The sequence below is a fragment of the Leptonotus elevatus genome, chromosome 4 (genome assembly GCF_054856555.1).
Source record: "Leptonotus elevatus isolate MCC_2025b chromosome 4, RoL_Lele_1.0, whole genome shotgun sequence".
Classification (NCBI taxonomy): Eukaryota; Metazoa; Chordata; class Actinopteri; order Syngnathiformes; family Syngnathidae; genus Leptonotus; species Leptonotus elevatus.
In genome coordinates, this window is record NC_141242.1 from 23,248,241 (window position 1) to 23,269,467 (window position 21,227).

Here is a 21,227-nt window from a genome sequence, read left to right on the forward strand (position 1 = left end):
GATGTATTTGTAGTTTATACAAGTGTCAGCCAGAATCCTTTCTGGGATTTTAAGACGGCCAATTGTCATTGCACTTTGGCATTGCAAATGTGAAGGATAATTGATTGCTTTGAATTCATTTGGACAGAACGTTTACTGATAAAGGCTACTTTTGTCACTATCCCATGGAGGTCTCAGAGAAAGTGGGCGTGCGTTTAGTCCGCAGAGGCGGTGCGGGGGTGGGGCCGCACCTCACTTAGAGTGAGCACCCGCTCGTTTTCTCGGTTTGGGAGGGGCTGGAGCTTGGAAAGCAAAATTACCAAAAATTTCTCATAGAGGGATGAATGCAGGAAAATACTACTTCAGTGATGTTTTTGGTGAGGAATTGGCATTTTAACATGGCTAAAAGCTCCAAAAAGTAATTGTTGTCCCATGAACTGATTAGAAGAAGAGGAGAATGAAAATTTTGAAAACGTCCTCATAACATTAAATGTCGATAGAATTAGCATATAACAGGTGCTCTTCAAATTTGGCAAGCAATAAAATGAAAAGCCTTTTAAATTAAGTGATTATTATATATTTTGATTCATCGTGATTAATCAAAATTCTAAAATGTGATTAATCTAATAAAAAATTTGAATTGTGTATATTTATATATATATATTAGGGGTATGAATTGCCTAGTATCTGGCGATTCGATCCGTATCACAATTCAATTCGATAAGATTAATCCCGATATGGATCTATAAGTTGATTATTGCGATTTATTATTATTTTTTTTTACTCAAATTAAAAAAAAATACTAATCAATAAACTTATACATGTACACAGTAAGATTTTTATGAAAATGTATTTATTCATCTGAAGCTTCAGGCTTATAACTGAGCCACTGTATTTAACAAACAATCTGTTTCTTGTATAAACAGCATTAAAATAAAATATTAAGGCTTAATGTTCCATTAATTAACATTCTTCCATGCTTAACGTGTGAACCCTAACCCTAAGTAAGACATATTGTTGAATATTTCCATTAAAAAAATGATGTTTAAAAATCGATTCGATATGAATGAAAGATTTACGCAAGCCGAACAGTTCTCCTGACACCTTTCACGATGATGTTTTGCACCTGCCTTTCAGATGCAAAATTGACTGAGTGGCAATTTAGCCTATTCCTAATCTGCAGGTTTTTACAATGTATAGCTTGCCCGTAAGTGGTGTCACTCAAGTATGTTCCATGAGGCTTTGTATTGACCAAAATACACCACGTATGATGTAACCACACAATCAGCGTCATTAACATTGCTGTTGCCAACATCATTCACCCCAGAGAATAACACATCATTATTTTTTTTTTCCTTTTCGGAAACTCCAACACCTCCAAGGTACCCACTCCCCTGGCTCAATGGTCTCACCTATTTGTTGTTTACATGTGTGCATATGTTTATTCTTGGAGGTTCATCTCCATCACCTTTGCTTCTTTTTGTTTTCCACCGCCATGCTACCCTCCAGTCGAGACAACTCTCCAAGTTTAAAGGAAATCAGAAATGGCTGCCAGCAACAGAATGACCGCAAGCCTCCGATGCCCCTCCGCCTGCTGCGCCCCGAGCCTCCAACGCCACCTTCTACCACCCTGCTCCCCCTCTCCCCCAACCTCAGTCCTCCTCAGCCACCTCCTCCTGCTCCTCCAAACCCTCCGCCATCAATCCCCATATGCTCCCCAACTCCTAGCATGCCCCTCTCTCCACCTCCATCTGTTGTCAACTCCAGCGAGATCCTGGTGGAAATGGAGCGCAACAACAATTCCGCCAACACAAAGCGGAAATCCGAACACGACAGTGAACCCAACCTCATCGACTGTCTGCTGGTCAGCCCGGCCGTCAACACTCTGTCCATCCAGCTGCCTGCGCAGGCGGACCGTGTGCTTGGATGCTTCGCTCTTATCCTGAAGATGCTGTGAGTCTTGCACTGACCTTGGGGAAAGGAATGGGGTTTCCAATCAAATGTTTGGACATTTTTAAGCAAATTGAGTGAAAATGCGCAAAACCAACATGCAACTATTTTAATTTATTATTTTGCGAATATTGAGAGGAGAGGAGACTGCGGCATGAGATGACGTCATATTACAGCGTCTCTGCCACAAGACACTCGACTGACTGGCAACAAATGGCAACAAATCTCAATTTCTTCATCACCTCCAAATTACCTTACTTTATCATCCGCCGCCATTTTTTATGACTTCTACAATATGTGGGTGACGTAAAACAAAAATTATTGTGATGTCACGTATATCCGGTCCTGTCATTGTTATTTGCGCAACCAGTTTCCATAGCCAAAAATAGCATTTTCCTTCTATGGCTACATTGGAAAATTCACCCACTAAAAGTGTAAAAACTTTTTGGTAAATTTGAGGCCGAATTTTTAGCATTTCCATTCAGGTTTATTTTTGCAATTCTTGAAAATTCGAAGAGAAAAAAAGGTGGATAGAACCCCACCTTGTCAAAGTTGGAAAACACATGCTGATCAGTAAATCATTTATCACATAGTCCAATGCTATAAAAAGCTGTCATAGTAAGTTATCTATAACCTTATAAACGCCAGGTCAGATTAATAAATTGAAAATATCTCTGTGTAGTTCAAATTTTTTCATGTTTGACTTTAGTATGTGAACTTCTTTTGAGAAATGTCTCAACCTTAAAATATCCACTGGTTACAACACATCACAATACCAAGAGAATGTATTACATTTAAATCTTAGTTTGTTCATTTCCCCCCGTCTTTCCTGTAATTTCACAGCTAAAGGTCAAATTCATGAATAAGAGAAATAAACAATCCGCCTCTTTGTATTTGTAAAGATGTGTAGCATGTGAGGCATTCAAATTATCCACTGATGTGAAAGATGATACAAGTGCCTCAAAAGTGTTTCAAGGTTTATAGATGCTAGTGTCAAAATGAATGAATTTAACAATATATTTATTTTTGAGGTATTTTAGTTTCCAGTGATGCAAAACGGGACTGCATCATACTGAAGTAATAGTTTGACCTACATGACCCACATTTCCTTTTGGTGTTCTATCCACCCCCAAACTACAATCATAAACATTGACACTAAAAAGCAATTATTACGTTTTTAGACTAAAAAAACAAAACCTCACCAGATTTGATGTGTGTACAGCAATTTTCTCTCTTTTTTTATCTAATGGGTCCTGATGACGAACAAACTTCACATTGTTTTGTGAAGGTAGATAAAAAAAATAATAATTGTACAGCTCTTAAATTAGGTTAGTGTGTATGTACAGTATGAAATACTGAGACAATACAGAGTGGTTTCTACTCAGTGAAGGTGACATATGGGTATGCCTGAAGTAATGAAGTGAAAATGGGTCGGACAGTGCTGAATGTCATCACACAACGTGAAAGTGGAGCTGTTACGTGTGACTTTCTTTCAAAGTGAAGGTCTTGTAACCACATTGAAGAGGCTGACCTTCAACTAGACTTCATCATTTGTTAACTAAAGAGAACCTGGTGTTACTTCACTCCCAGTAATGCGAGACACCTTCTGTTAAATCAGCAGTGGGCTTGCGTCATCTCAGCGGCTCATGTTCAACCACACCTTTTGTTATTACTTATTCAGCGTCCAACCCTCTTTATCTCTGTTCCTCTAATGACTGTCTTTGTGTGTGTCAGGTCGGATTATGACGACTGGAGGCCTGCGTTGGCCAGCCTGTTGCAGCCCATCCCTTTTCCAAAAGAGTGAGTCGTCACACACGTTAAAATGGACACGTCAGCACAGTGAATATATTTAACCAAGTACTGTGGTTTATTTTTTACGGTTATTGTTGTGTCGCAAGTAAGACTTCATTGATAATTCGAACCATGTTGTGAATTGCATCTTGTAGAAACTGAGGCAAAACGGATTGTACATGGTGAGCTGGAGCCTATCCCAACTCATTTCCAGTGTACACCCTGGAATTGACCGAAGTCAATCACAGGGCTTATCTAGACAGGCAACCATTCGCCTTGCATTTACAACAAAGGGTGATTTACAGTCTTTATTAACCAAACGTGCTTGTTTTTTAAATGTGGCCGAAATCCAGGGAAACCCAAGCAAGCACGAGGGGAACACACAGACTTCATCTCCACCTTACTGTCTGTCATCTCAAATTAATACAAATATGACATAAAAAACAACAACAACAACAGTTGATTAATTTATTTAATATTCCCCATAGTTGATCAAAAATACTCAAATGCCAAATGAGGTTTCAGTCCCAGAAATACAGTGCACTATAGGCTATAGTGCTTTTAATACGGCTGGGCAATTTGGCATTAAAATACAATTTTACCTGTTGCTTCTTTCCCTTGACATATTACTGCATCTTACTGAAGCACAGTACTGTAAATGTGAAACTCTTTTTTGGTCTGCATGACTGATTATACTGTCCCCTGGTGGCCAAGGCACTCACACCAGGAGCAGCGCCACAATTAGTTAATTTGAAGTATTTAATCATGATACACAAACTGTTTAATTCTTAACATTATATGTATGTTATTGCTCTGTTTTTAGAAAGTACAGTATAAATATTTTCCTTATCTAAAAACACATTAGACATGTAGACATGATCCTTCATCAAATCAAAATTTTGAATGCTCCACAATTTAACTTCGTCTATTCAGCCCCTTTAGTTCCCGTCCAATAACCCCAGCCTAAACATAATTATACATTGTTACTAACAACACAGTCCATTTTAACAATACTTTCTTGCTTTGGGAAGTTAAGACCATTGTTTCCTATGGGGACCTGAATGCTGACGTTGGTTGAAGTCCCTCAACAACACTCTGTCTCTCTCCGTGAACTGGAGAGTTCATGTCTCGTTCCCCAGAGAGTCTGTCATACAGTAATATGCTTGAAGTAGCCCCAAGCCATTTCTGGAAGCAGCTCTTGAGAGGTTCATTAAGCAATGGAGATGAGATGACCTGCAACTCACCTACACCATTGTTGCCCCGTAGATGACTTGAGGCGTCATTAGGAAAAGACAACAATACTCCCAAGTATCCTGTTGCTCAGGATACAATTAGGCACATCAATGCACATGCTAACACGCACACACTGACATTATTGCGATAAACAAAATTTTGTAACGGCCAAGTACAATGGTTCCGAAGGCAAGCACAATATCTGTTCAGATTTATTTAGCACAATTTAAAAACAGTGCAAGGAGGGAATGAAGCCGAAATGGCTTGTACAAGATTACGCTCCACACTCAAAGGGTCATATCAGATTTAACAAATTCTAGATAGACAATAAAATCCATAAAAACTAACAGTACAAAATTAATTGAATTGAGAAGAGAAAGAAGAGAGGATAAGAAGTACATGCAGTAAAAACTGATTTATGATTTCCTTGTAATTGGACAAAGAGGGAAATGTAAAATAATTATGAAAAATCAGGATATGAGTAAATGTAGCTTTAATTACTTTTTTTTTTTAACTGTGTAAGAGGATATATTTCTCAAAGACGTTCCAAAAAATTTGTGCAATGCAATATTGTTCTGGTTCTTTCACATTGTTCTAATCTCAAAACAATATTTCCCATAGAAAATGGTATCTGTAAAGTGACTTAATTAAGTCTCATCATAAACAGATGTAACATTTGAAAGACCGGGAAAATATTTTTTTTTTTTATCTATTTGACACATCACAGAGAAGATTGATGCTAACAAATCTGCCTAATGTGAATGAAGAAAATAAACAAATGAAATCAGGCTCTAAAATCATGAAAACTAGATCCCTCATCCCATAAAATGTGCTTTGTCTGCTCTGCCAATCAGTCGCATGCTTTTGAACAGTGCTGCATTAGCCGCTAGCTAGCAAACTAGCTCAGAGGCAAACCCTACAATTGCGTTTCGACTTACTATGGTAGCTCGAAAAGAACAATTAATATAACACTCAGGAATTTAAATAACACCAAGCTCTTCTCTCCAGGGCAGGTGCGTTTTTCATGTTTTAGGCATGGCTTTTTAGCTAACCGCATGCTAGGTAGAAATGTGTTATCATTACTAAGGAACTGGCAATTGCGCCAGACAGCCGCTGATGGAATAATGGCGCTCGAATCAGAACTTACAGTATGTAGTGAGAGAAGTTTACTTTCTGAGTGTGTGTTTTTTCTTAGCTGTTGCTTAAGTGTGTTTCTGTGTCAAACGCTGCTCAAGAACACGGCTTGTGCTTTGTGATTGCTTCACCAATAGGAACTGTGGATGCGTTCACACCCTGTTTTCACGCCCAGCACAAGTCTAGCGCAAACTTTGCACATGGGTAGAGTTTTCTTTCTGTTGGTATTTTTTAAACAAACAAAGTTAACAATTGTTATGAACACAGCCAACTTGCTTCTCGGCCAGTGGAAGTGGCTCCATTGTTTCCCTTTAAATTGAGCGAGGCAGAGGCGCATGGTCTACATTGGCGAAAGCAGAAAGTGACTCGCTGGAGTACATGTTGGAAATTGATGCGCGCAAAGTACATTTATAAGGAACTGCAAGAAGATGTCTACTTATGGATGATGTAAAGTTGGGGACGATCGCAGACCACCCCTTTGTATGAGCCATTTTGTGTTGTAGCATGTGGGACACAAAGATGGCCATTATGTGTCACCATTGTTTCCTACACATCAGTTGCAGTGGCCACTTGGAGACCGCCTTCCATCTCGATCGTTTGTGTCCATGTGTGACCCCCTCCTCAACATAACTGTGCCTTGGTCGAGGGGATGATTTTAGGAATATATTAAAAATAATAAATTAATAATCATACGTTCAATGCAAACCAGAAAAAGGTTAGCTGTGCAGCCTAGCAAGAAATAAAGTAACGTTAAAATTCACCTTCCCACTTATGAACATGATCACAATTTGTCCTTATCTCAGTTAAAAATGAGCTGGCGTCCAATGTCTTACTCAACAATGTGAACCTACCTACTGTGTTGTGTAGCTACAGAGCTGTTTAGGCTAAAAATGATTTGGCTCATGCAGGTTATAGCACACCGAGATTATATGGCTTTCACATTACATGGAAACCACCCTTGAGTGCATCTCTTAATATATTATCGAAGCCAGTTGATTAGAATAAGCGTCACAAATGATTACAATAAATTACTTTCTTATCTTGTATAGATAGCATTCCATATCAATATTTTTTTGTTCACAAGGACTGACGTAATAACCAGTAGAACATGACCTGTGACAGCATGTTGAGGGGTTCCTCTAAAATAAATGAACAAAGAAGAGCTGTGTCATCAGTGGCCATGTAAAAGGTTCAGCTCAAACCAAATATAGCGCAATGTTGTCATTAAGACACTGACATGTCATTTGTCCTCTTCTGCAGGGCCCTTGCACATGCCAAATTCACAAAGTAAGTATCACATACAGCGTCACTGGATCGCAAAATATTGATTTTTACCTTACTAACGTTGTGTCTCCTCGTCTGAATAGGGAACTGAAATATGTTATTCAGAGGTTTGCAGAGGATCCAAGGCAGGAGGTGAGAGTTTGTTGAAGTTCAATCCGGTGTCAAGCCCCTCAATGCTCCAGAGAACACTTGTGAACAACTCCTTTGTACCTTAGGTCCATTCCTGCCTACTCAGCGTGCGTTCAGGAAAAGATGGCTGGTTTCAACTCTATAGTCCAGGAGGGGTGGCCTGTGATGATGATGGAGAACTTTTTGCCAGTATGGTGGGTGTACATCCTCTCAATGACAGAGTTAGCCTTAGTTGGATGTCATTAATGGTCCAATCCCTCTTCCTCTTCCTCTTCCTCTATACCAGGTGCATATCCTGATGGGCTCCTGTTATAAGACTAAGAAGTTCCTCTTCTCTTTGGCTGAGAACAAGCTTGGCCCCTGCATGCTATTGGCCTTGCGCGGGAACCAGACCATGGTGGAGGTATGTCATTGTTTAGACTCCGTTTTTTGGGGGGGAATTGTCTATTTAAAGTAGTCGTAAATGGCTGTTTTAATCACGCTTGTGCCAACAAAGACCTCATTGAGTTTTGGTGATGAGGATTAAAGGGATTTCTTGTCACTTTCCAATGCTACAGCCCACTTGAATTAGTGCTATTGGGGCAATGAGACACAAGACAGACCTAGAAACTTGACATGGACAGACAGGAAAAAAAAGCAACAACGCTCTTTTGAAAGAGTTGCCTTGTTTCAGTACAAGCCAGAATGGTTTAGGATTGTTTGCCTTGCCTTGGTGGAGGGCTGCACTCTAATAAGTGTCAATGATCATAGTGAATATGTTCCTCAATTTTGCAACAGTTCAGATTATAAAATCCATTAACAGTCGACAGTTACAAAATAAAAAGGATCTACTTACTAGGGGTAGGGGTCAAACAAGTTCTCGATAAATTTGAATACCTCGGTTAAAAAAAAAATTGTTAAAGGAATTTTTTTCCGCCTCGTGTGCCTGTTTATTTGGTGTGTATCTTCGGGATGAATAGCCGCAGCTACATTTGTTAATGTTTTACATGTTGGTCATGTGATGAGAAGGCAACTTCAAAATAAACCTTTGCTTACCAAAGAATATCTTCAATGCCTTGAAACGCATTTATTTTGAAATTGTTCCAAGCAACGTATAGTGGGGTGGCGCCTGTTGCCAGCGTTAGCGTGTAGTGGCTAGCAGCTAGCCGCTAAGTGAGTGTCCCATGTCAAGAGCCGTTTAACTACTTTCGAAAAGCAGTTTAATTAATTTAATAATGACAATGCACACTTTTGCTGACAGCCTAACTCAGTTGCAATTCTGACTGATAATTTTTTTTAACAAACCAGGCTCGCTCGAATGTGATGTTTTTGCCAGTAAACGCACAACTGTGTGGATCTGACATCACTTCGTCACATAGTCACTAATCTTTCTATGGAGGTAAATACAGTTTGCTGCTATGCACAGTTTGAATTTAAGTTAAAAAATGATTATATAAAAATGAAAAGCAGTTGGTCATTCATTATTAAATGAAATGTGTGTTATTTTTGCTTCTCTTTCTCTCTGTAATTAGAAGAGGGATGTCATGAGAGGAATTTGTTTGAATGCTTAAGGCCCTAGCTTTATGCCCAGTGCAAATGTAACACAATAGCACAGTCGGACTGTGCGCATGGCTGCTCTTCTTTTTTTTCCTATTTTTTTTTCTTTTCAATAAGAAGAGAGCGCTTGCGCCATTTTGGAAGCACTAAACTTGTTTGCCATCCAATGGGAGCAGCTCTCCTCATTCAATTTTTTTTCACTTCCAGTGCACTTCGACCATGGTGGTCTTAACTCGTGAGCGCCATCTATTATAAACATTTGATTGTGTGCATGTGGCCAGATTTTGTGTCTGATGTTGGAGTACAACATCATCGAGAACAAGGACACCCAGCTGCAGATCATCTCCACCCTGGAGAGCACCCAGGTTGGCCTCCGCATGTACGAACAGCTCTGCGACCGACAGCGGGAGCTCAAAGAACTGGTGAGTTACTATTAGTAATGCACATAAAGACACACATGCCAACATATAACTGTTATCTTACAGCTTGATATTCTTAAAGGTATGTGCAAACTAAAATGATTTAAGATGATAGTACATTTGACTTTTATTTAAGTTTGCAGCTTGTATGAAATGAAACCAAAAACTAAACCATAATTTTTTTTTATAAATGCTATGCAACTATTAATAAATGCAAACAGAAATACTTGAATACAAATATTTTGAAAACTTTTTTTAAATGCTAACAAGTTACTAAAAAAAATAGGAATAGAAGGCACTGTGCTTTAAACAAAAATAAAAAAGAAACTTCTAAGCTGTGTTGCAATGGACCGATGGTAGTCAAGGAGCCGGTATTCATTTTCATTAAAAGATAAAATATTGGCTTCAAAATTTGCAAAAAATACGAACTCTAGCTCTTAATTTTTCTTTTTCTTTACATTTTAAAGCATATGTTTATTGAGCAACTTTTTAGGGTTCATAAAATATTGGAGTTAAAAAAAAAAAAATCTTAGTCAATAGACATCTTTGTTTTGAAAAGTTAAATAAACACTTAAACAATTGTTTTCAACAGTGAATAAAGTATTCAGAAATTTCAAAATATCTGAAGTATTAAATTTGTACTTATCTTAGTTTTAATTTCAAACAAAAACAGAAGGTGCAGAGAGTTCCCAGCGTCAGCAGCATCTCTGGAAAAAAATTAAATAATAAATAAATACATTTAAATTAGTTGCCTGAAGTTAACACTTTTTTTAAAATGATCTATTATCGGCCATATAACTCTTCAAAATGGCCGATGCCGATATTAGTCAAAATGCTGAATATCGGCACCAATAATCGGCCCGGTCTATCCCTAGTTGTCAACACCGGTTAACCATTATGCAATAGTAGCCCTAGCACTTCTGTTTACATCACAGGTGACCCAGGTTACCTCCATGGCACATGTGCGTCAAAAACAGGCAGCGGGAGGCGAGGCAGTTCAGAGAGAGAGAAAAAAGCATCAAGAAAAGAAACGATGACGATGATTAAATAAATTGTCAATGTTTTTGGTGGCCTGACTTGTGACTAGTCGACTTTCCTTGGTATTAGTCAAACTTTTAGAAAACACGTCTCCCAAAGTCTGCTAGAGTAGACTCCAGCAAAAATGGAAATAAAAGATATTTTTTTAAATATTGAGAGGAAAAAATATGCAAGCGAGGATGCGGGGTTTCGCTGTTTATTGCTGCTATTCTAGTTTTGGCTTCTGCTAAAAGTTGACCACGTACTAAAATGTAAAACTTTCACCAATTGACCTTATTTAGTATCTGGTCATCTCAGTGAGTGGAGATCTTAATTGTTTTTCCCGGGATATAATGTACAAGAGTCTAAAATCCCTCAAGGGGCATATTTTTACATTGCTATTAATTGTAGCAAAACAAGTGGGCACATGGGTATCTGCCTTTGCTCCTCTTTGTAAACAGTTGCATGCTTCTTTACAAGTGTAGAATGTTATTTCTGACTCTATTTTAAAGCAGTTACACTAATAGCAAGTATAACAAATTTCAACATACTATATATTTTCAGCATTTGCATTTTTATGATTCAAACATTTAGCACCACCACTTTTCCACATAATACACCCCATTACTCAAAAGTGTCAACTTCCATACTTAGACACTACACTACTCACACACACCATCTGCTGCCTGAAAATGTTCCTGCAAGGTCATGTGCATTGACGCCCTCTTTTTTTTTTTGTCTTTATAGCAAAGAAAAGGAGGCCCCACCCGCCTGACTCTCCCCTCCAAGTCCACGGTGAGATAACAGTGATGAGCTCCAGTGTCTTTCTTCTTTGCCACTCTGTCCTCATATACGCATAAAGCTCAATGAATGTACCCTTTGTTATGTTTTAGGATGCAGACTTGGCTCGCCTGTTGAGTTCAGGTTCCTTTGGGAACTTGGAGAATCTCAGCCTGGCCTTCACCAATGTCACCAGTGCCTGTGCCGAGCAGCTCATCAAGCTGCCTTCGCTCAAACAGCTTAACCTGTGGTCCACTCAGGTACACACGCGCACTCAGCCATGAAATCTCACAACTTCATCAAGCCACAAACTCCATGTTGAGCAGCACACAGACAATTCAATTATAACAAAAAATGAAGTAGTACTGTAAGGTAGTGGAAGGCAAATCGAGAAATTGATGCCTCCGATAACTTGGGGGAAGTCAGTTTTTTGTCAGAAGTAGGGGTGTGAATTGCCTAGTACCTGGCGATTTGATTCGTATCACGATTCATAGGTCTCGGTTTGATTTGATACTGATTAATCCTGATACGAATCTATAAATTGATTATTGTGATTTTTTTTGCTCAAATTTAGAAAATACTAATCAGTAAACTTGTACATGTACACTGTAAGATTTGTATGAAAATGTATTTATTTATCTGAAAATTCAGGCTTATAACTGAGCCACTGCATTTACCAAACAGGTTGCAGTCTGTTTCATGTTTGAACAAAACGGAAATAAAATATTAAAGCTTAATGTTCCATTAATATAACATTCTTCCATGCTTAATGTGTGAATACTAACCCTAAGTAAGACGTTTTGTTGAATATTTCCATAAAAAAATTGATGTTTAAAAATCGATTCGGCCGCATATTGAATCGATTCGAGAATTGCATGCTGTAATATCGCGATATATTGCCAAATTGATTTTTTCTAACACCCCTAGTCAGAAGGGTACATTAAATCCTCTTCTAGCCAATGTTAATTAACTACAGAACAAAGCAAGACCTCAAATTGCCTATTAATTATTATTTATAGATTGGATTGCTACAATTTTGAGAATTCTTCACTATTGCTTTTTGTCTGTCTGTAGTTCATTTACTTGCTTTGTGTTACTTTTCATGTATTAATATTTATTTAACAGACTCGTTAAATACAACATTGCTTTAAAAAAGGGGGGGGGGTCTAGTGCATATAAGATGTCTAGCTTCAATTTTAACTTTCTCGTGAGGCTTTAGCATACCATAAAATACAATTAATAAAGCAATAGAGAGGAATACACAAAATTTCAACAATCCAGTTTATAAATAACATTGATTACATTTTGCTACGTTTTTACAATCTTGCTTGTTTTGTGGTAAGGTTAACTTAAGTTATTATGCAATCAACTCAACGCCTGTGTGTATATATATATATTTTTTTATTATATTGTATTATATTTTAAAAAGTTAGTTAACATTTCTTGAATAGAAATATTACCTTGTAACAATAATACAATGGGGATTTATTTATTTATTTTGCAAGTTCTGACTGGATGTTGCTAACTTTAGCTCGTGATGTGTATAAACATATTATAAAATGTATTATTTATTATTAATATATTATATTATATATATATTTATATATAGAATATATTATTCTTGTCCGCAGTTATCATTGATGCAATACACTAAAACATCCTGGGATGTAACCGTGTAATTTTACTGTCACGTTTTTATTTTTAAAGCTGGACTTAAGCAAATGCAGGATATGTTACGCCCATGTTGCCAAGCCTTGTTTCCTCGAGTGGTTAATAAAAACCTCCATTGTGAAATATGGCTTACATGGTTTGAACCCTTTATACAAAATACGCCAAATTCGACCAGAGTGTTGAGCCACGTGAAATAAATAGTTCACAATTTTCACTATACAGGGGCACAGATCTATGATCTCTCTGGCCATGTTACATCATCCACCCATGGAGGTCTTCCTTCTAAACGTGCTTTTAACTGCGCTACGCTGCTTGCGTCTGCGAAAATACCAAAACCCAGTTGATCCTGCCACTGCTCAAATTTTGATCACGCTTTGTGCAATACTTGCACTGGGCACAAAGACCAAGTGCCTCTATTACGTACACAACCACAGCACACAGTGTTGAGGTAGTGAGCTGTGTAACGTCTTGGACGACCTCGCCACGGTTTAACAAGCTCATGAGCTTGCTAGCATGTTGGTTGGCGGGCTAGCGAACGTAATAAACGGTTAACTTTCCCTTAAGTGTCTTATGTGGGTCGGCGCATGGATTCCAGTCCACGAGCCTGTTAGCAGCTAGTAGTCGTTAGCATGCAAACCTTGATGGCTAACTGCATACTGTAGCGGCAGAAATGGGCCAATGTTATATTACGAAATAACTTGCAAATGATGGTGCTCAGAACGTATATAGTATGGGAGGGGCGAAGTTAGCGATGAATACACATTATGCAATATATGGTGCCTTAGGGGAACAATCAAAACTTCTCTATTTTTGTGATGTTGTCAAATGCAGATAACAAAACCGATTCAGAAAAATACCATATGGATATTTAATGTCTTTCCACAGTTCGGGGATGCAGGACTGCGGTTGCTGTCTGAGCACCTGGCCTGCCTTCAAGTGTTGAACCTGTGTGAGACTCCTGTCACTGATGCTGGATTACTGGCTCTCAGCTGTAAGAAAATAGGGCTTGCACATGACTCTGTATACTATTGTTCCAAGAATTCCGTGAGAATGTGTGTGAATATATTACAAATTCTGTCCATATGCTTGTTTCAGCCATGAAGAGTTTGTGTAGTCTGAACATGAACAGCACCAAGCTTACAGCGGACACATATGAGGACCTCAAGGTAAAAATACAAGACATAAATCTGATAACGACAAAATGTTTGGCTTTGTGTCATTTTCATATAAAGGCTTTTATGACATGTATTGTTCGGCCAGGTCCACTCCTCAGGATGTTTTTTGTTACCTTTTTTTGACTATGATTTCCTGTTATCTCATACCTTTGGCCATCACAAGTTGATAGGGACCGCCCCCAACTCGGGGCCGTTTGGTCACAGGGGCCAAAAAACAACCCTTTTGGGAAAAGCTTCTGGGGAAATTGTGTAATTGCAAATGTCAAGGTAAAGCAACTGCATGAATGGTCAGAAAACTCCAAATAGGAGATTTAGAAAAGAACAAGATCCTGAAAAGGAATACAAATTACTTGTAAAGTTCCGGTTCTTTTATCTTGAATGCTCGCTATACTAATAACAACAACCAGGAGACTGCATATTCTCAGTGGAACTATTTACTGGATGCCAGAAAGATTGAGTGCACATCTATGGAGCCTTACCTGCTGAATGCGGAAGAATTCCGAATTTTGTGTGATTATGTTTAATGTTGCGCCTTGATACCCTGGTCCACCTGGGGGCATAACATTATTCACTTTTTATGTAATTCAGTTTAGATAGTTTAGTACTACATAACCCATATTTCATATATTGTTTAAGATTTGATTTAGATGCAGAAAATTTGTTTAATACCATTTGGAATGGTCATTCTGGAATTTTCTTTTTTCTTTTCTTTTTCTGATTTAGGGTGCAGTGGAGTATTTTGGTCATAGCTCCTCTAATACTTCAGATAGAAAGCTTATCTTGGACTTAAATTGAAGGTTACAAATGTGGAAAGTTTTTAAACAAACATTTGAAGCAATGCAATGCACAATAAAATGTTTGAAATAGATCACTTTTGATGGTAATTTGTCAGGCCGAGAGACATTTTTTGATCTTTTGGGGTATGTTGAGGGTGATATTTGAGAATTGAAATACAGGAAGCCCATGATTATTTTCCTGCTAGTTCCCCCATGTGTCAGGATACACCATGCAAAATTTGAGAGCTTTCTGACCATTTATGCAGTTGCTGGACCTTGACATTTGCAATTAGACAATTTCTCCAGAAGCTTTTCCCAAAACGGTTGTTTTTTTGGCCCCTGTGACCAAACGGCCCCGAGTTGGGGGTGGTCCCTATCAACTTGTGATGGCCCAAGGTATGAGATAACAGGATATCATAGTCAAAAAAAGGTAACAAAAAACATCCCGAGGAGTGGACCTGGCTCCCGGCTTGTGTTGGTCATTTGGCATTTCTTGTGTTGTATCTAAGAGCTCTATTGCACTAGCTGCAGTCATTTGTCAGTTTATAATGATAGACATGTTTAATAGCATTGCAACAAAATGGCATCCTTAACCAGGAACTGTAAATAGCAGAATTTGTTGGGTTGAAAATGAATACAGTATTTGTGCATCACCATCAACAAAATAATACTTCAAAATCATGTCCAATTGCTAATTTAATATGTAAAAAATAATCCACAAATTAATTACGCTGTAATGGCTCACTTGGTACAAACACATTTCCATCATTATCCTCCCAAACTCGCATGAGTGATGCAATAAATAAAACAATAAGCTGACTATGCAGTGTAATAGGGGGAAATGAATCTGTACGCACTTACCTTATGCGCTTCATTCTGCACCGGCTTACTCAAATGTATGTAACCTATTTTCTAAAAATATCCAACTTTGTGGCAGCAATGCTGCACGGCTGCCGCGAAGAGGCAGAGTTTTATGACACATCTGAGATAGTTCAAGTGTCCAAGAGAGTTGATGGATTTTTTTTTCTCCACTTGAAATTTATTAATCTATAAAAAAAATTACGAATGACGTAGAGACAGACTAATATTGTAGATTTGTGGAAGAATATGAAATTGGTGTCTGCCTGATAGTGACATTGTAAAGCTCACATTTTAACATTCCTAATGGTTACACAAATATAAAAAATGACTATTGTTTATATGTAAATATGGAATTGCATATTCACGTTTTTTTTCCAATTGCATTTTTTTTAAATTGTTTTTTTAGAGGGGGTTCCCCATTTTTAGTAGAAAACGCATATATCAGTGTTTTGTTTTGTTATAGGGTTTTTTGCATTTCACTGGGTGTCAATTATACATGGGTTTTCACTAGCGATGGGAAAATGAAGAATGATAAAATAAAGGGATTTTTTTGTTTACTTCTCTAGCTGATGCTCTTGATTTAAAGATGAAGGCTAGTGCATCTTTAACTCATTCACTGCCATTAATGGCTATAGACGTCAAAAATTCATTTTAACTATTTTTTATTAGTTTTACACTTTTTCCACGAGTATGAAAACCTAAAAAAAAATGTTATTGTACATTTAGATCAGGTATCAAATTTGTGATTAATCGTGGGTTAATTATTGAAGTCATGTGATTAATTACAATTTTAGAAAAATTAATCGCCTGACGCGATTAAAAAAAACGATTATTAAAAATTAGGGCGGTCAGGTGATACAATTTTTTAATTGTAATTAATCGCATGACTTCACTAGTTAACTCACAATTAATCACAAATTATATATCTGTTCTAAATGTACAATAAAAAAAATTAGGTTTTCACACTCGTGTTAACAAAAGTGGAAAAAAATGTTAAACTAATAGAAATAGTTTAAATTAATTTTTGACGTCTATAGCCGTCAATGGCAGTGAATGAGTTAAATCAAGAGCACCATCTAGAGGAGTAAGAAAATATCGCAAGTGGTTGATGAAGCTTCATTTCCCGATCACTAGTTTTCACTATTTGCAGGCCCTGCCTGCAAATGACTTGTGGGGGTCTACTGTAAAACAAAACACTCTTACCTTAAGTTTGATTACAAGTGACAATAAAAGTCGCACTCTTTTGACATTGATTGAGTTTCATCAAACTGTGCTTGGGGGAACAACATGTTTGGTTTTTTTTGCTTGTCAATGTCTTTGTTAGCTTGATGCTCTTTGTTCTGCAGCTTTTATAATCGTGTCTAAAAACTTGTGTTTAATTATGAATTAAAGCTCAAAGGGTGTTTGAAGTTGAGGCCCTTCACTTGTATGTAGCGCGTTATGTATATATATGTGTGTGTAATGTTCACTATGAGTTTTATGTGTTACCCCCCCCCCCCCCCCCCAGGCCAAACTGCCCAACCTGAAAGATGTCGACGTTCGGTACACAGAGGCCTGGTGATCGACTGTGCCGGCCTAACCTGTATGGGGAACTCGATTCCCGCAAGCATAGCCACTCCGGAAACAGTTCACAAGCTTTTTGTTGCGTCATCTGATATTTTCATCGTGAGACCAGGATGTCAGATGGCAATCATCTTACTTTAACACGTGCGTGAGTGTGTGTGAGGAGACGATACAACGATGCCATCACCGGGAAGGAAGGTTCCAATTTTTCCAACAAAGAAAGCTTTATGGACCTTGTTGCTTCCCTCGCTACTGCTGTCAATGTATAGTGGACCTTTTTTTGCTAATGTGATCAGAGGATGTTCAAGGACCTGCTATACTGTAACAAAACTGATATTTTTTCCTCCCGATATTCTTGTAATATGTTGTCAGATATGCCAGCTGTGATGTTTTGTGGGAAAGACCTTCCACTCTTTTTATGTTGAATCTCTTATGTGATGAAGTGCTTACATTCCAGCTCTTCTCTGCCCTATTTCAAGATGTAGCTATTCAAATGGACTTATTTTCCTCTTAGTCTCCTCAGTCCCCACTTGCGTTGTCCAGATTGCTCTTTTTTGGTTGGGAACGGCTCTGGCTTTACAAGTTGTAAGACTGTGCCTGCTCCTCATTTACAAACATATTCAAATGCAAGACAAAAAAAAAGGGTTTTACCAGCTTCAATATACAGTGCATATTTTTCCAGGCATCTGCACTTTCATATACTGTGTGTTTATATGAAGATGAATGTCAGGAATGGCATTTGAGAAACCGTTTGGGATCTGTGGAGGAGGATTTAGCAGTGATAGCAAAATACGTCCCTCTTTTATTGGTCAGCGTGCAGACTGATCAGCTCGCATCACTATTTAAAGTGGAAGTCAACCTTAAACGTTTCTCGACAATAATAAGTTATATGTGACCTCAATGGTCTAAACCTAACATTCTGATAGAATTTCATTTGTGGAATTTGAGTTGTGAAGCATAACCCAGCCGTTTTTATCCATCTCAGAGGGCGGCCATTTTGTCACTTGCTGTCGACCGAAGACGACATCAATGTCAACGACCAATCGCAGCTCACCTGTTTTCTGAAACTGCGCTGTGATTGGTTGTTACCTGAGACCTGAGCAACATTGATGTCTTCTTCGGTCGACAGCAAGTGACAAAATGGCCGCCCCCTGAGATGGATAAAAACGGCTAGATTTTGCTGCATAACTCATATTCCACTAACGCAATATTAACCAGAATACCATTTTTAGACTAGTGGGGCTGCATAAAAACATATTATTGTCCCCCCAAAAATTGGCTGGTTGACTTCCCCTTTAATAGGACGTTTGTGTAGCAGTAGCTGGGCTGACTGGGACTGCCTGTTATTTATAAGCCTCTTTTACTCTCTGGGATTTGATCTTGGCAGTACAGATGTACACAGACTCACAGTTTCTAGTTGTTTGACTGCTTGTTTTCAACACATAATACATGAAGCCAACCTAGAGCGTTCCCATAGATGGGCCTCTCTGGACTATGCCATGGCGGTCACATAGATCTGTTAATGTACACCTGGAGACTAGACCCATCACCAGCTAAGAGTTTGTATATTTTCCTATGCTCTGTCTTTCGGGCCCTGTTGTAGACAGTTGGACATGAAGAAAGGACACTTGCCAAACACGTTTGTTTTTGTCTTGTTGCATCAAGCCAACATGAGCTTCTTCCAAGCAGGCTGGTGAAGCAGATCTTGTTGTGAGCTACCCGTGCAAAGGCGCAGTCTGACCTCCTCTGCCAAGGTCGTACTGCAGACTCTTCTTTTCTGCTGTATTTAAATCAGTGGTATTCTTAAGCTGATTTGTAAACACGATGTTGGGACACAATTCATGTATATATTATGGAGGATGATTTTTTTTGGGGGGGTGGGGGGGGACTTTTGGCCATAATTGTCCCTCCACATTCCCTTAAAGAGTTGCCGGTGTACTGTGGCAACATTGCATTATACAGTTTGTGGTAATTGCCCTGCCTCACCGCAAGTCGGTCAGTTTTGTCTGGTGTATGTGGCTCCACATTGAGACAGAACAAGACAACTCCAACTTTTCTCAGTGCATAGACTTTGTTTGTACGTGCCACTTGCAGAATGCTCCCAGTTGTTGATGAAAAGCAAAAGTTACAGCAGAGAGTAGGATGCCGTCCAACTGCAAATTACTTACTTTACTATTTATTAAGGTAAAATGCAGTTTTTTGTTTGGTCAGTAGATTTCGGGCCATCCTTATCCTCGCTAACTTTCATATCCTGTATAATGTACATACAATTGTATATAGTCTTTTATTTCTTTTCTTGTATTGGAATCATTTTTAAACCCTTCTCATGTTTTCTTTTACGTATCGTAATCTTGGCCTCCCTTTATCGGTGGGCTGCCGTTGCCTTCATTTAGCAATCTGTGTGGTTGTTTTGTTGTTTCACACAAAGTGCACTGTAATCAAAATAATTGTTTTCTTTGCATCCTATTTTGAAGTTTCCAGCTTTACTGATTTGATGACAGAAATCTGATGTTTTGTTGGTCTTGGGTTGTTTTGCATGTACAGTACGTGTCTCTACATCGTCTAGAATTTTCACTTTTGGTTGTTTTATATAAGGTTTGAAATTGTGATAAAGGGTTTGATCACTATCTGAGGTTAAGTGCTGAAGTAGAACAATCACTCTTGTTTTTTCTCATCATCCACTCATAAGCCATGGCAGATCTTGTCATGCACTGTAATTATTATTATTATCATCATTATTATTTAGAAAACATTGTAGTGTACCATTGTTGGTGATAAAAGTCCCTAGCTAAGAATTTACCGAACACGACCACTTAAATGAAGTCTAAAAAAAAAAATGTTTTTCAATTCTCCAAAAGCGTACTGTAACCTCGTTGCCTGACCAGATCAGGAGCACCACTTTTTTTCTTTTCTTTTTTTTACTAGTTTGCTTTTTTGATTGCATAGAATTAGATAACCACTCTCACGTTTGAAAACATACTGCTGTGGCTACATCTACTGGTTGCGTGATGAATGAATAAACTACAGCCAAATTCATGGTGGTCCCTGCTACTGTGTCAATTTTATTTATTGTGGGGGTTTTGTGCATTCAATAATAATCGGTTAATTTTCTCGGTGCTGATTATTTGACTTAAGCCAAGCTATTTGTATTGCAGCCTTCATTAAACAACCTCCTCTTTTTCAGAAAGACATCAAACCGCACATTCTTGGTGGCTGAGTCGATGCTACTACTTTTTGTCATGTTTGTAAATTTGGGGCCGCTCTCGTTTTGTTAAATGTTCACCTCCAAGTTTCTTCGTAAGAGATACTCCCAAAAGCAAGTTTGAAGGTTTGAAGTTGTGTTTGAGTCAGGCAATGTAAGCAGCTGATCAGATTGGGCAAATCTGACTGCAAATCAAGAATTTGTATTTTGCATTATTCCTTCCTTGTATTTTGGAGGGGGCAGCAGGAAAGAGCGTCCATCTTATTTTCTGTTTTAGTCCTCAGCATTGATCTGCTTCTACTGGGTTATTGTTATTACTATTATTGTTATTATCATTATTATTATTATTATTGCTGCTACTGTTCTGTGGCTGTGATAAATCAAAAGACCTTCAACATGTTGTAAAATAATTTTAAACAAAAATAAATTGTCTGTGAGTATGTGTAAGTTGTAGGTGTTGACTTTCTGTTGCACACAAGACTCACTTTTCTCATAATGGTCAGCTTTTCACAGAAAGGCAACTGTCCACTGACAAACACGTAACGTTTTGTTGCACACACACATAAAATGTGAAGAGAGCTTCTTTATGGACACTTAATGTACGTGATTCCAATTAATGTAAAGAAAGGATGATTTGTTTGGTTTTGTAGCTTTCTTAGCATTCATCTAATTGTGCCACTGGGTTATTATAACTGTTGCTGCTGCTGCTGCTGACTGTTGTGTTAAT

The 21,227-nt window shown here is 38.2% G+C and overlaps 1 protein-coding gene across 1 annotated transcript in view; it reads left to right on the top strand.

Moving 5' to 3' along the window:
• cmip (c-Maf inducing protein) overlaps positions 1–20,947 on the top strand; it is a 49,233-nt gene extending 28,286 nt beyond the window's left edge. Inside the window, exons 10-21 of the mRNA XM_086074001.1 lie at positions 1,489–1,932; positions 3,664–3,729; positions 7,348–7,374; positions 7,455–7,503; positions 7,587–7,694; positions 7,787–7,903; positions 9,318–9,458; positions 11,220–11,267; positions 11,366–11,512; positions 13,809–13,914; positions 14,019–14,089; positions 17,243–20,947. Coding sequence (XP_085930127.1) covers positions 1,489–1,932; positions 3,664–3,729; positions 7,348–7,374; positions 7,455–7,503; positions 7,587–7,694; positions 7,787–7,903; positions 9,318–9,458; positions 11,220–11,267; positions 11,366–11,512; positions 13,809–13,914; positions 14,019–14,089; positions 17,243–17,296 — 1,378 coding nt within the window. The 3' untranslated portion in view covers positions 17,297–20,947. The remainder of the gene's footprint in view (positions 1–1,488; positions 1,933–3,663; positions 3,730–7,347; positions 7,375–7,454; positions 7,504–7,586; positions 7,695–7,786; positions 7,904–9,317; positions 9,459–11,219; positions 11,268–11,365; positions 11,513–13,808; positions 13,915–14,018; positions 14,090–17,242) is intronic.
• Positions 20,948–21,227: the final 280 nt, after the last annotated feature.